Genomic DNA, 15320 nt, shown 5'->3' with positions numbered 1-15320 from the left:
CTCTTTAAATAAGAGCTGTTGCATGCTCAAGCTATGACTACTCCAGCAAGAGAGAAATATGGCAGGGGGTCCAAGAAGCCTATTTGGATAAACAAAAAATCTTCAGGAGAAGCTAAAGAAGAAAAAAGAAATCTTCAAAAAATGGAGGGAAGTGCAGACCTCTAAAGAACAGTATCTGCAGGTTACTAGGCATCACCCCAAGGGTCAGACATGACCTGGTGCTTGCACAGGGGATACCTTTACCTTTAGGCACTGTAGATCAGACATCAGAGAGGCCAAAGCTGGAAAACAGCTGAGACTGGCCAGGGAAGCCCACTATAACAAGAAAGGCTTCTTAAGATATGTGAGGAGTAAGCGCAAGGTAAATGAGGCAACAGGCCTGCTGTCGGGTGAAGAGGAGAGCAACGAGAATGATCTGGGGCCTGGGGACCAAGCCCTAAGAGGAAAGGCTGTTGGAAATGTTCAGCAAATTAACAGTCTAGTTTACAGTTCTAATAATACTTTAAATGTAATGTTTAACATTATATCTGTATTTATTTGTATACTGACTGCCTTACTTGTGATGGCCAATGGCTAGGTACAATAAACTTGACTGACTGACTGACTGACTGACTGACTGACGAACTGGGAATTTTCAGCCTGAGAAGAAGGTTGAGAGGGGACAGGACTGCTCTCTTGAAGTATTTGAAAGGTTGTTATGTGTAGGAGAGCTTCTTGTGGCGCAGGGTGGTAAGGCAGCCGACATGCTGTCTGAAGCTCTGACCATGAGTCTGGGAGTTTGATCCCAGCAGCAGGCTCAAGGTTGACTCAGCCTTCCATCCTTCTGAGGTCGGTAAAATGAGTACCCAGCTTGCTGGGGGGTAAACGGTAATGACTGGGGAAGGCACTGGCAAACCACCCCGTATTGAGTCTGCCATGAAAACGCTAGAGGGCATCACCCCAAGGGTCAGACATGACTCGGTGCTTGCACAGGGGATACCTTTACCTTTACCTTATGTGTAGGAGGGCAGGGAAAAGTTAGGACCTGCATTAATGGCTTTATATTACATGTAAAATGGTACCAGCTAGATATCTAGAAAAAAAATTCACAGTCAGAGTAGTTCAGCAGTGGAATGGGCTGCCAAAGGAGGTGGTGAGCTCCCCCTCACTGGCAGTCTTTAGGCAGCTGCTGGACAGATACTTATCCTGGATGCTTTACGCTGACCCTGCATTGAACTAGATGGCCTGGGTACCCCCTTCTAACTCTATGATTATAAGCTTCTAAATTGCTCTCTTTGCAATTCCTTGCAGGATCCAGTCTGTTGCTATAGAATCAAAATAACCTTTTCAGCATGGTGTAGAGGCGAAGAGCAGTGGACTCAAATCTGGAGGGGGTGATTCCCCATTCCTCCTCCATGTGCAGCCAGCTGGGTGACCCTGAGCCAGGCAGGTTTCTCTCAGAACTCTCTCAGCCCCACCTGCTTCACAAAGTGGCTGTTGCAGGAGGAGTTCCTTAAGGTAGAGAAAAGCAGGGTATTAAAACCGTGGGTGGCAGGTGACAGTGGCTGAGCGATAGGGATGTGAGTGTCCTGCATTGTGCAGGGGGTTGGACTAGATGACCCATGAGGTCCCTTCCAACTCTATGATTCTGTCATTCTAAACCTCCTCCTCCTGTGCTTCTACTTCTTCTTCTGAGTAGGTTTCTTAATCCTCTGGATTTAAAGCCATTTTGCTAAAAAGCTGAAATGCCCATTCCCACACCTGCTCCTGGTAATACTATCTGCTGCATCCGTGGGGGCCGTTCCTCTGTCTCCGTGTCACTCGCCGGCTGAGCGCTGCCTGCCAAGCAAGGGCACCTGTCTCTGGCAGTCAAGAAGAGGGGCAGAGGAAGAAACTCCAGCAGAGCCCTTCACTGACCGTCACATGACCGCTAGGCAATCTGTTTCTGAAGATGACACCCCTTCGCCCGACAAGCACCCTGGAATCTTCTGGGCTTTCCATCGAAGAACTGGAATGTGTCCTGGACAATTGCAGGATGGAATTGAAGGAGGTGGCTGAAGTCTGGCCCAATCTTTATCTAGGTAACATGTAAGTGTCAAAAGGGATGAAGTCCTTGCGTCTAGTAGAACCACAGTGGTCAGAGGAAGCTGTTTTGCAATGCAGGGATATTGTACAGTTAGTATTGAAGAAAGCTTGCTGCTAAGCTTTGAGACTTCCGTTTCAATTACTTACAGGCATCTTGAAAAACAGAAAGCATTTTCAAAATCTGCATAATTGTATTTCTAGGTTATGATACCTAGTCCCAAGGAAGAGTGATTAGTACGGGTCTGCCCCAGGTTGACGCAAAAGATTGAGATGCAAAATTGGGGGCACTAATTCCTCTATAGCCAGAAAAAAAATGCAGTCAGCAAGCTGCAAATGCTCAGTATGTACAAATTTGATCTGTCACATTCTGTTAGGGTTGCCAGGTTTAGAAATTCATGGAGATTGGGGATGAGGGTTGGGAGCTCAGTGAGGTGTAATGCCATAAAGACGAATGGAATGTGACAGTGGTTGGAAGTGATGCCAGTCCTCTCTAGGAATAGCCAGTTTTACCACAGAGTTTCCAGCACTTCCCAGCACAAATTTCATGTCTGTGTTTTCCCCAACAGTGATGTCAATAGCCCTTTATGTCTGTTCCCCTATCTCCCACTGCTGGGCTGAATCTGCACTGGCCTTTTTATCCCCGGTGATCTCAAATTATAAAAAGTTATCAACACATTATTTGATTTCTATTCTGACATTTAACAGGTTAAATTTTCCCTCTGCAATGTCTATGATTGATCCGCAGTGGCGCTACCTTCCCCCGCAATATCTAGGAGTGGATGTAAGTCGCTACATTTGAGAAAACTGCTCCCAAAGCCCCAGTATTAAGTGTAGATGTTCTGCGTTTTGTCAGATTAACTCCCTTCCCCTCCCCCACGTTTCCAGTGCTGACATAGCAAAGCAGTCTGTCGTTGATTGGTTAGGGTGTCAGTTCAAAGACTGCCTGGTCCCTGGTTGCCATTCCCTCACAAGACTTATTTTTGCCTTCATTTCTAAAGTGACTGTGCTCCAAGCTCACACTTCTATGTGCTAAGATGTGCCTCTCGGATTGTCTTTCCCCCACTCATTCTCCCCCCTCACTTGCTCAGGAAAAGGAAAAGAAACAAGCAGCTTCGTGCTCCATTCCCCCCTCCCCCGCTTGCTTTGGCTGTAGAGTCAGGAGACGAATGGCAGGAAATAAACCCCTCTCCAGCCTTGTGCTACTTCAATCCCAGCTGAAGCTTTGTGACCACTACTCCCCTCCCCCCTCTGAGCTTCCCCAATCAAGCAGGAAGGAAACAGCAGCCACACAATTAAGTGTAGAATACAATGTTTGTTTCAATTCGGGGAAAACAAAAGTGGAAGACCCAGGTTCAGATCTATCTGAATTCAGCAGCATTGACAATGGGGGAGGGGGGGAGTAATTGCAGAACCAGCCCTGGATAGGTCTGGCAACTCTCATTCTTACGGGAAGTCTTTATTTATGTCTTTCTGCTTCTTTTTAAAGTGAAAGCTCTGAGATCCTCAGGAATCAGTTTTTCTGTGAAATTCCACAGGAATAAAGCTAATGTAGCTAATCTCAAGATAATAACAATACTTCCCACCTGAGCAGCACTGTGGAGTGCTCAAGGCATTAGACACAGATTCTCTCAGGATTCCTTATTGTGGCGAGAGGGGAATTGTTATGGCCATGCTGCAGTTGGGTCTAGTAAGGCTGAGAAATTAATGATGTGCATAAGGAAACCAGGCTTCTTCATGACTGGGATTCTGAGGCCAAAACATCCTAGGAAATCTATGGTCATATCTTTTCTACATACTTTCAAAATAAAATTACAGCTGAGTGCAAGGTCAAATTTGGACAGTAGCTCCTTGAGGACTGAAGAGTGAGAGTGTATGTGTTGAGTTCCATCAAGTCACTTCTGGCTTATGGTGACTCTACAAATGAGTGAATGACCTCCCAAATGTCCCGTTCTTAACATCCTTGCTTAGGTCTTGCAGACTGAGGACTATGACTTCCTTGACTCCATCTCATGTTCTCATCTGATCTTCTTTTCCTGCTGCCTTCAACTTTTCCTAGCGTTATTGTCTTTTCCACCTAGTCTGGTCTTCTAGGGAGAGTTCAGGCTTCTAGAACCACATCCTCACAATTAAGAATCTTCTCCAGCTCCTTCATGGCTGCCCATCCCAATCTCCATCTCCTTCTGATTTCTTGCTTGCAGTCTCCCTTTTGATTGATGATGGAACCGAGGAATAAGAGCCAGCTTGGTGTAGTGGTTAGGAGTGCAGACTTCTAATCTGGCAAGCTGGGTTTGATTCCGTGTTCCCCCACAAGCAGCCAGCTGGGTGACCTTGGGCTCACCACAGCACTGATAAAACTGTTCTAACCAAGCAGTAATATCTAGGGTTGGGCGCTTCAGCGGCCGAAGCAGCCATTCCAGTCCGAAGCAGCCAGCGCTGCAGTGCGGAAGGGGGAAGGAGTGGCGCTGGTGCCTGCTGCTTTGGGCTGGAACGAGCTGCATGCGAGCTCTGCGCATGCGTGCATACACCACCTGGCATGCCAGCACCGGCACCACCCCTTCCCCTCTGTGTCACGGCACTGGCTGCTTCGGGCTGGAACTGCCACTTCGGCGGCCGAAGCACCCAACACTAATAATATCAGGGCTCCCTCAGCCTCACCTCCCTCACAGGGTGACTGTTGTGGGGAGAGGAAAGGGAAGACAAATGTAAGCCGCTTTGAGACTCCTTCTGGTTGAGAAAAGTGGCATATAAGAACCAACTCTTCTTCTTGCACAACTTCATTTTCTTCAGCAAGAACAATACTTTGTTGGCCTTAAAGATCCCACTGGACTTAAACTTTGTTCAGTTTCTTCATTGTCAGTCTTGACAATTCCCCTGGAGTCAATCCTTTCATCTGCTTGATGTTCAGTTGCAATCCTGCTTTGGCACTTTCTGCTTTAACTTTCATCAGTAGTTATTTCAGGTCCTCTACTTTTTCTGCCAGTAAGGACGAGAAGGGGCAATTCTTGTTTTACTGTACTCACTTCATTTATATCCTGTGTTTCTATCCCATGAAGACTCCTAGCCTCCCTTGTTCTTTCTGCCCAGGTGCTGCGTTTGTTTGCCTCTCTTCACGTGCAAACTGTTTTCTGGGGAACAGTTCTCTTCTCAGATGGTCAAGCAGCTCATCGGGATTGTTCAGCCTATTATCTTAATAAGATAGAAATGCAATTGTCTTGAAATGCTCCCAGCTGCTGTCTGCATAGTTCACTGCCAAGAGGGCAGATTAAAGCTCTCCAAATCACTGCAGTGGAATGGGCCTGATTACCTAGAAGGTTTGCTTTACAGTTTGATCCTAGATAATATTTAGTAATGCACTGTAACTAGATGCACGCAGTTTCTTTGTTTTATGGTTTGAACATGCTGTAAGCTATCCTGAGCCCTGAGGGAAAGGCAACATAAATAATAAATCAAACTATAGACTGTTGCCCTAAATCCAGAGCATAATCCCCTGATGACACCGGTGTGTCAGTGTCACCTCCAGGTGACACCAGCATGCTGGGACATTCCTCCTGGTCCCAGGGAGTGTGAGGAGAGGTCTTGGCGGGGGGGAGGGAAGGAAGGATTGGTGTAAAAGCAGCAATATGGACTGGTAGAAAGCCTGAACTTCAGAAAGCATTAAAACTTGGCATAGTAATACAATTCTCAACATTTGGGTTAACTAATTCAGGTTAGCAAACTCACAATTCTAGACAGAAGTGTATCCCTAGCAGACACCCTTTGCACAGTCTTCATGGTGCATTATTGTTGTGTTTCTAAATTCTGGTCGAAACTGCAGTCTACGCAAGGCTGGTTGACCTCAAGCCAAGGGACAGTCCCTTCCTTCCTTCCTTCCCCTGCACATGTCCCATAACAGACTACAAAGGACATTGTTTCCCTGCAGTGTGGGATCAGACATTTCAGAACAAACTACAGGCTGCCAACTGCATCTGAGTACATTGTGGACGCAAAGCAGAAATTATCCTAATAACGATCACGTAAGAGAAGCCAGTGGAAAGATGCAATCTGGCCTTATGCCTGATGTCAAGGTAATTAAGGCTGGGGGTGGGGGGTTAGTAATGACTAGGGTTGGGTCTGAAGCGGCCGTTCACGCCCAAACGGCTGCTTCGGACGCCGAAACACCCAACCCTAGTAATGACTATAACACGTTTCGATAAATGAATTTCTCATATATTTGTTCATTCATTCTGGTATAAATAATATATACGTGTATATTTTATTTCACTTTACAGTTGTGTCACTGAGGAAACCAACATGAAAATGTGTTTCATAGGCAGTCCAAGTTTCATTGATCGATCGATTGATTCAATTTATAGTCCACATTCCTCCTTGGACTCAAGGAGGATCACATCATAACTCCCTATAAAGCCCCATAAAATCCCCTTTAAAACCTTGAAACTATAAAAATCACCAGCACGAGATGGGAGAAAGCAAAATCCTCCAGCCTCCCCACAACTGTCCACGAAGGGGTTCGTCAGATGGAGTAGCGTAGCCTGAGGGGGCCCATTTGATCTGGGCGTAGCCTGAGGGGGCCCATTGAACAAACCCAACCTCAACTGAAGAGCTCCATTTTACAGGCCCTGCAGAACGCTGCCAGCTCCATCAGGGCCCTCAGCTCTCCTGGGAGTTCATTCCATCAGGTCAGGGCGGGACCAAGAAGGCCCTGGCCCGGGTCGAGGCCAGGCGTATCTCTCTGGGGCCAGGGACCACTAACTGGTTAGTACCCCAGAGCAAAGAACTCTGCAGGGAGCATAAGCAGACAAGAGGTCCCTCAAACAGGCAGGGCCCAAGCTGCATATGGCCTTAAAGATCAGAACCAAAACCTTCAACTTGATCCAAGCCATAACTAGTACCAATGGAGTTGCCTCTGCACAGGCTGGATGTCGGTCCTCCAAGATGAATCAGAGAGGACCCTAGCAGCTCTGTGCTGGCATTCTATGTGAAGGGGTGAAGGGGAAGGTTAAGTCATGAGTTTTGTTTCTCACTAAATGGTTATAATTTCATTTTCCCCAAGTGGCTAGTTGGGCAGGACTTACACTTATATAAAGGGTTGCTGTTGTCTCCTGGGTGTTCCATGTAGTTGCTGTTGAGAATTGAAATAAGGCTGAGTTACTGAAGGATGTAAGAGTGGCCTCTGTTCTGGGTACAGTTCAATAACCATGGTCATCCCCACTTAGCTGCTGAAATGTGATGGGATTGGCCCAGCTGAGGCTAGCCAGGGCAGTGTAATATTCTGAACTGGATGTTTAATTCGCAGTGGTGTGTACTACAATTGATCCCACAATATGATTAACATCACAATGAGTTATTTCACCAGGACCCTTGACTTCCTCAACTGGGTCATCAAGAGAGGAGTGAGAGAGTATCAACAGGAGTCTGTAAAAAGGATGTATAGAAACATTATATTAGACACATTCAGAAGATTTTACAAAGATGGTAAGATATCTCCACAAGGCAACAGATAAAGATAAGTGGTTTGCCCTTCCCAGCCTCTGCATAGAAACTATGGACTTCCTGAGTGGTCTCCCATCCACGGACTGACCAGCTTTGCTTTCAAGACATTATGAGATCCATCCAGGCCCATCCAGGTTAGGCATGATTATTACAATAAACATGAATCCCACAGGAACAAAGTCTGAGTCCAGTGGGGGCACCTTTAAGACCAACAAAGTTTAATTCTGGAGAGAAACTTTCACGTGCCTGCACACTTCCTCTGTTGCTTCTGACCAACATAGCTACCTATTGTTATTGTTATCGTTTTTGTTGTTGTTGTTATTGTTATTGTAAATTGGTTACTTGCCTCTCCCAGCAATAAATCTATCTGAATGAATGCCACAAATAAGCATCTATACCTGCTATGGACATTAAGAGCCAGCCATAACCTGTGAGTTACTGTTCCAAATGTTCTAAAAAAAAAGACAATTGAAAAATGTGTCCATCCTGTGTGCTGCTACACTTTCCTGTGCCATCTTTCCTGTGTCATAGTCCCATTGTATACAGCACTGGTCAGACCACACCTGGAGTACTGTGTGCAGTTCTGGAGGCCTCACTTCAAGAAGGACATAGATAAAATTGAAAGGGTACAGAGGAGAGCGACGAAGATGATCTGGGGCCAAGGGACCAAGCCCTATGAAGATAGGTTGAGGGACTTGGGAATGTTCAGCCTGGAGAAAAGGCGGTTGAGAGGGGACATGATAGCCCTCTTTAAGTATTTGAAAGGTTGTCACTTGGAGGAGGGCAGGATGCTGTTTCTGTTGGCTGCAGAGGAGAGGACACGCAGTGATGGGTTTAAACATCAAGTACAACAATATAGGCTAGACATCAGGAAAAAAATTTTCACAGTCAGAGTAGTTCAGCAGTGGAATAGGCTGCCTAAGGAGGTGGTGAACTCCCCCTCACTGGCAGTCTTCAAGCAAAGGTTGGATACACATTTTTTTGGGATGCTTTAGGATCCTTAGGGCTGATCCTGCGTTGAGCAGGGGGTTGGACTAGATGGCCTGTATGGCCCCTTCCAACTCTATGATTCTATGATTCTATGATTCTAACCTAGCTGAAAATGAAAGCTGTGGGATTTTTCCTGTTGTGTTGTGACATGCAGCCTAATTTGGTTAGTAATCTGAAAGTTGACACACTGTACATTTAGTAAAATAGTAAAATAGAAGCCAATTTATCTCAGTCTGAAAATTCTTTGACATGCATCATCACAGTGTTGAGAAACAGCATTCGCTGGCAGGGGCTCATGGGAGTTGTAGTCAATGGACATCTGGAGGGCTGCAGTCTGACTACCCCTGATCTAAAAGATGACCACCTGAGAGTCCCTGAGCAACCACACACAGGTTGGACGTCTTCCATCCAACAAGCAGCATCTGTCAGAAGGGAACAAACTCGCTGCCAAATTATCTATACCAGCGGTCTGCAACTTTTTTCCAGTTGTGGACCGCTGACAAGGGGTGGGGGGAGAGGGCAAACAGGGGCCCCTGCAAACGCACATGCGCAGACCTCCCGCGCATGCGCTTTTGCGGCCAACGGGGGCGCAAATGTGCATGCGCAACGGCTCTGCGCATGTGCAAAACTGCTCCACGTGCATGTTTGCACCCCCATTGGGCACAAACGTGCATGCATGGACCTGCTGCGCATGAGCGTTTGTGCCGCTGACATACCAGCGGCCACGCTTCCCTCTCCCCCCCTCCCGCAGCAAGAAGCTTGCAGGGCCGCAAGCTAATCGGCTGCTTTGGCCTGGTGAGCTTCTCACTGCGGGGGGGGGGGGGGAGAGGGAGCCGTGGCCTGCTGCCAAGGTTCTCACGGACCGGCACCGGGCTGCAGACTGGGGGTTGGGGACCACTGATCTATACGATATCGGCCATGTCTGAATAGCTCCACATATTCTTTTGGTCTCTGAGCAAAATAAATAAATAAAAAGATATGGTATTCCTCTCCTACATCAGCCTAGAGAATGACAACAGATGTCATCCCTCAATCTCAGTAATATGGACTTCCTCAAGGGTGCTTTTCTTAGCACCAAGTCCAGGATCAGCTGTTTTTTATCCATTCCCTGCAAAAGGTTTAGTCTAAAATTTAAAAATTTTCCTGCATTTCTGTGGCTGTTCTCTTCTCGCCTCTCCTTTCTGCCCAGAATCGATGGCTGATTCACCGCATGTGCAAAGATCATGCTGCAGCCTTTGCTCTGAGCCTGGGAGCTGTTTGCAGAGCTGGATGTCAGTTCACGGCAGGACACGCAGGAGGCGGGTGATTCCGCCATCCAGTGAAATCAGAGCCAGCTGGATGTGATCCTCCCTGCTGCAGATTAATAAAAGGCTCATCCAGATAATCAGTTCAAAGTGTGCCGTCAGTCGCACAAGTCCTGCAAAGCCCGACTTAGAGGCCACAGGACGATCTTCAAATGATTAGCCAAAGACCTCTAGAAATCCCAGAGGCATTATTTTTAAATGGTAATTTGATGGAAGAAAAAATACTTCTGCATCTTCTTCTGACTCGAAGGCCACCTTAGCCCCTTGGAACAACTCTGGGCTGGGCTCAGCGGGGCGTGTGCTGATGCTGGTTTGCAAAGCGTGAAGGAGGACTTGGGATTTAGCTGATCTGACCTGTCGACTTTCATACGTGTCCTGGCAGCGTGATAGCCCACAACAAGGAAGAGCTGCAGAGATTGGGCATCACCCACGTCCTGAATGCTGCACATGGAGCTTGGGGTAGCCGAGGATGTCAAGAATTCTATGGCCAGGAAATCCATTACTACGGAATATCAGCAGAAGACGCCCCTGACTTTGACCTCAGTGTCCACTTTCACTCTGCTTCAGAGTATATCCACAAAGCACTGAGTGCTCCGCAAGGTGAGTCTCCGTCTGGATGGGAACATCCATATCATCTTAATATTTGTGAAACAGCCCTGGGGGTGGAGAGTGTCCTGACTGTCCGAGTTGGAATAGGGCCAATCAGGATGCAGCCAGCAAAGCTGGCCGCACCCTGATTGGCCCTGCACCTACAACTCCATCCCTCCCTCCCTGGAAGCTAGCCACTTTGCACTCAGACACTGCAGGAGCCAGCGTGTGAAAGAGAGAGACAGAGAGCCCTGCCAAACAGCAAAAGAGCCCTGATTACCTGCTATGGCTCCTGCTGCGAGGGAGAGAGAGAGACAGAGAGCCGCCAAAACGAGCCCTCATTCCCTGCTACCAACAGCCCTGATTACCTCCTATGGCTCCTGCTTCAATGGGGGGAGAGAGAGAGTGTTCACTGCTGAACTACTCTGACTGAAATTTTTTTTCCTGATATCTAGCCTATATCGTTGTACTTGTAGTTTAAACCCATTAATGCGTGTCCTCTCCTCTGCAGCCAACGGGAACAGCATCCTGCCCTCCTCCAAATGACAACATTTCAAATACTTAAAGAGGGCTATCATGTCCCCTCTCAACCTCCTTTTCTCCAGGCTGAACATTCCCAAGTCCCTCAACCTATCTTCATAGGGGTTGGTCCCTTGGCCCCAGATCATCCTCGTCACTCTCCTCTGTACCCTTTCAATTTTATCTACATCCTTCTTGAAGTGAGGCCTCCAGAACTGCACACAGTACTCCAGGTGTGGTCTGACCAGTGCCGTATACAATGGGACTATGACATCTTGTGATTTTGATATGATGCCTCTGTTGATACAGCCCAAAATGGCATTTGCCTTTTTTATCGCTGCATCACACTGCCTGCTCATGTTTAGTTTACAATCCACAAGTACTCCAAGGTCTCATTCACACACAGTGTTACCTAGAAGCATATCCCCCATCCAGTAGGCATGCTTTTCATTTTTCTGACCCAGATGCAGAACTTTACACTTATCTTTATTAAATTGCATCTTGTTCTCATTTGCCCATTTTTCCATTGTGTTCAGATCTTGTTGAACTCTGTCTCTATCTTCTGGACTATTTGCCAGTCCTCCCAATTTGGTGTCATCTGCAAACTTGATGAGTAGTCCCTCCACCCCCTCATCTAGATCATTAATAAATATGTTAACATTTCACTCTTATCTGGATGGCCCAGGCTAAACCAATCCTTTCAGCACTCAGACACTTGGACCACTGAGGAAGTCCAGGGGTACTACACAGATGGTGGGACTGGCCAACCACCCCCGGCTGTCTCTTGTCTTGCCTGGGATTGCCCAGGCTAGCTTGGGCAAATCAGATTTCAGAAGCTAAGCAGAGTGGGCCCTAGTAAGTGCTTAGAAAGGGGGGCACTAAGGAAGTCCAAGGATGTGATGCAGCAGCAGGGGAGTGACAAACCACCTCTGAATGTCTCTTGCCTTGAAAGCCCCATGAGGGGTCAACTGCAACCGGACACCACTCTAGGATTCTATGATTCTAAGAAGAAGAAGAAGAAGAAGAAGAAGAAGAAGAAGAAGAAGAAGAAGAGTTGGTTCTTATATGCCGCTTTTCTCTACCCGAAGGAGGCTCAAAGCGGCTTATAGTCGCCTTCCCTTTCTTCTCCCCACAACAGACACCCATTGAGTAGGTGAGGCTGAGAGAGCCCTGATATTACTGAAGAAGAAGAGTTGGTTCTTATATGCCGCTTTTCTCTACCCAAAGGAGTCTCAAAGAGGCTTACATTCGCCTTCCCTTTCCTCTCCCCACAACAGACACCCTGTGGGGTGGGGGAGGCTGAGAGAGCCCTGATATCACTGCTCGGTCAGAACAGCTTTCTCAGTGCTGTGGTGAGCCCAAGGTCACCCAGCTGGTTCCATGTGGGGGAGTGCAGATTCAAACCTGGCTCACCAAATTAGAAGTCCGCACTCCTAACCGCTACACCAAACTGGCTCTCAGTGGAGAGCTGGAATAATATTCTATTCAGGAGGTGGTTGCCTTGGAGCCTCCCCACCCCCACCCCACCCCACTCCACCCCATAGCTCATCCACATGTACTATTGTTTTATCTTTGTTTTATCTCCAACTGCAACCGGACACCACTCTATGATTCTATGATTCTATGATTCTAAGAAGAAGAAGAAGAAGAGTGGGTTCTTATATGCCACTTTTCTCTACCTGAAGGAGGCTCAAAGCGGCTTATAGTCGCCTTCCCTTTCCTCTCCCCACAACAGACACGCTGTGAGGTGGGTGAGGCTGAGAGAGCCCGATATTCCTGCTCGGTCAGAACAGCTTTATCAGTGCAGTGGGGAGCCCAAAGACACCCAGCTGGTTCCATGTGGGGGAGTGCAGATTCAAACCTGGCTCACCAAATTAGAAGTCCGCACTCCTAACCACGACACCAAGCTGGCTCTCAGTGGAGAGCTGGAATAATATTCTATTCAGGAGGTGGTTGCCTTGGAGCCCCCCCACCCCCACCCCACCCCACCCCATAGCTAACACAGAAGCTCATCCACAGGTACTATTGTTTTATCTTTGTGGAATTAATTTTTTTCCTTTGTAATAAAAGAATTGTGATAGAAGTTTCTTTGAAGAAAATTAGAAAAAGTGAAATTCTGTATTGCAAGGAAAGTTGGGGAAAGAAGAAAGAATCAAAAGGTTTCACGCTTGCATCTTTTGACATTGCTTTTCTCCAGGAAAGATTTTGGTTCACTGCATTCTCGGCAAAAGCCGATCAGCAACCCTGGTGCTCGCCTATCTCATGAGGTGCCAGAACTTCTCACTGAGGGAGGCTGTGGAAAAGGTTCTCCAGTGCAGAGCCATCTCCCCCAACCGTGGGTTCCTGAAACAGCTGCAGGATCTCGATCTGGAGCTGCGGTACAAGATAAGCCCGTGTCAACTTCTGTAAAGTGAAGGCAGAAAAACGGAGGCAACCAGGAGAACTGATCTATGGGGTGCCTGCCAAGTGTCTTGAGTCAGCATGGTGGAATAGTTTATTTATTCATTTGTTTGCTCATTGAATTTATATACCGCCCTTCCTTGCAGCTCAGGGCGGTTAAGAGGGGTGGCCTCTAATCTGGAGAACTGGGTTTGATTTCCCCACTCCTCCTCCACACGCAGCCACCTGGAGGACCTTGGGATGCCACAGTTCTCTCAGGGCTCTCACAGCCCCACCTACCTCACAGGGTGTCTGTTGTGGGGAGAGGAGAGATGAGCGATTGTAAGCTGCTGTGAGACTCCTTCGGACAGCTCTTCTTAGAAAGCGGGCAGGGCCAGGTGAGGCTATTCCCCAGCAAGGCTTCTATGATGGGCCCTCTTCAAACTTCCCTTCTCTGAGGCAAAATATTCTCTCCAAATGTAAATTGTTGTTCCTTCACTGACTGTGCTGCCCTTGTAGCATGGTTTCTTTGTTCTAAAATAATAAAGCTGACTGTCCCACCCTGTCAGAAAATTTGGCTCCACTAATTGCTCCATTAATCCCCCCACTTTTGCCAGAGCATTTGGGGTAACACTGTATGCACACAAAAGCTTATACCTGGATTTAAGCTTTGTTGGTCTTAAATGTGTCCCTTTGTTCCAGGACAGCTGACAGTATGGCCTGCAGTCAGAAACACACTAGGGCCCATTCCGCATTCACAGGATAATGCACTTTCAATGTGCTTTGGCAGCTGGATTTTCCTGTGCAGAAAAGGAAAATCTACTTCTAAAGTGCATTATCCAATGTATGCAGAATGGGCCTAGGACAGGCTGTAGGCCTGCAAAGAAATGTACAGGCAGCCATGCTGTATAAGAAGCTTCCCCTCAAACCTGATAGCACAACTTAATGTTAAAATACACTCCGCAGTGACAAAAAATAAAACAACCAAACCTGTGAGCCGTGTATAATTCCAAAGTGCCTGTGAAAGTTAGTCCAGTTACAGATTATAGATTACAGATTACAGAATACCTTTATTAGCATAATAAATTGGTCCAGTTAAAATGGTGAGGTAGGTAGATCCTCTGCAAAACAATTAAAATACAGGAATCGTCTTGGAATAAGCATAACCACTTGGGGTCTGATGAAATTCTAATTTGTTTTCACTTAGCCCTTTCCTCTCCCCTCTTATGTCTTACTAGATATTAAGCCCGCTGTGGGCAAAATACAGCGGGCCCTAGCATGATGGGTGGGTGGAGGGATGGGGCGAAGGAAAGAGGAAAAGGAGAAAGAGAGACAGAAAGACAGAAAGAAAGGGAGGAAGATAGAGACAGAAGAAGAGGGAGAGAAACAGGTAGCAGATGGAAAAGGCAGATGGAAGATGGAAGAGAGGGAGGAAGGGAGAAAGGGAAAAACAAAGTGAATGCTGGGAGGAAGGGAAGGAAAGGGCAAAGGGAATGCTGGGAGGAAGGAAAGGGCAAAGGGAATGCTGGGAGGAAGGGAGGAACAGAGGAAGGTAGGTGGCCTTGGGACCTTCTGCTGGGCCCAGGGGCAGGCTCGGCTGCTCCAGGGCCCGGCAGAAGGCTCGGGAAGGCGGCGGCAGGCTTTGAGGCCTACTGCCGGGCCGAGGAGCAGTCTCAGCTGCCCCAGGGCCCGGCAGAGGGCTCGGGACGGGGGCGGTGGGCTCCGCGGCCTACTGCCAGGCCTAGGAGCAGGCTCGGCTGCTCCAGGGCCCGGCAGAAGGCTCGGGACGGGGGCGTGGGCTCCTCGGCCTACTGCCAGGCCTAGGAGCAGGCTCGGCTTCTCCAGGGCCCGGCAGAAGGCTCGGGACGGGGGCGGTGGGCTCCGCGGCCTACTGCCAGGCCTAGGAGCAGGCTCGGCTGCTCCAGGGCCCGGCAGAGGGCTCGGGACGGGGGCGGTGGGCTCCGCGGCCTACTGCCAGGCCTAGGA

The 15320-nt window shown here is 48.0% G+C and overlaps 1 protein-coding gene across 1 annotated transcript; it reads left to right on the top strand.

Moving 5' to 3' along the window:
• Positions 1-1875: 1875 nt before the first annotated feature.
• Positions 1876-14266, top strand: LOC143841566 (dual specificity protein phosphatase 26-like). Its single transcript, XM_077346001.1, has 3 exons — positions 1876-2067; positions 10231-10448; positions 13153-14266. Exons 1-3 carry the CDS (start codon positions 1931-1933, stop codon positions 13362-13364), a joined length of 567 nt encoding a protein of 188 aa, XP_077202116.1. The 5' UTR covers positions 1876-1930; the 3' UTR covers positions 13365-14266.
• Positions 14267-15320: the final 1054 nt, after the last annotated feature.

The sequence above is a fragment of the Paroedura picta genome, chromosome 7 (assembly GCF_049243985.1).
Source record: "Paroedura picta isolate Pp20150507F chromosome 7, Ppicta_v3.0, whole genome shotgun sequence".
NCBI lineage: Eukaryota > Metazoa > Chordata > Lepidosauria > Squamata > Gekkonidae > Paroedura > Paroedura picta.
The sequence above is the reverse complement of the archived record's forward strand: the minus strand, read 5'-3'. Positions and strand labels throughout refer to the sequence as shown.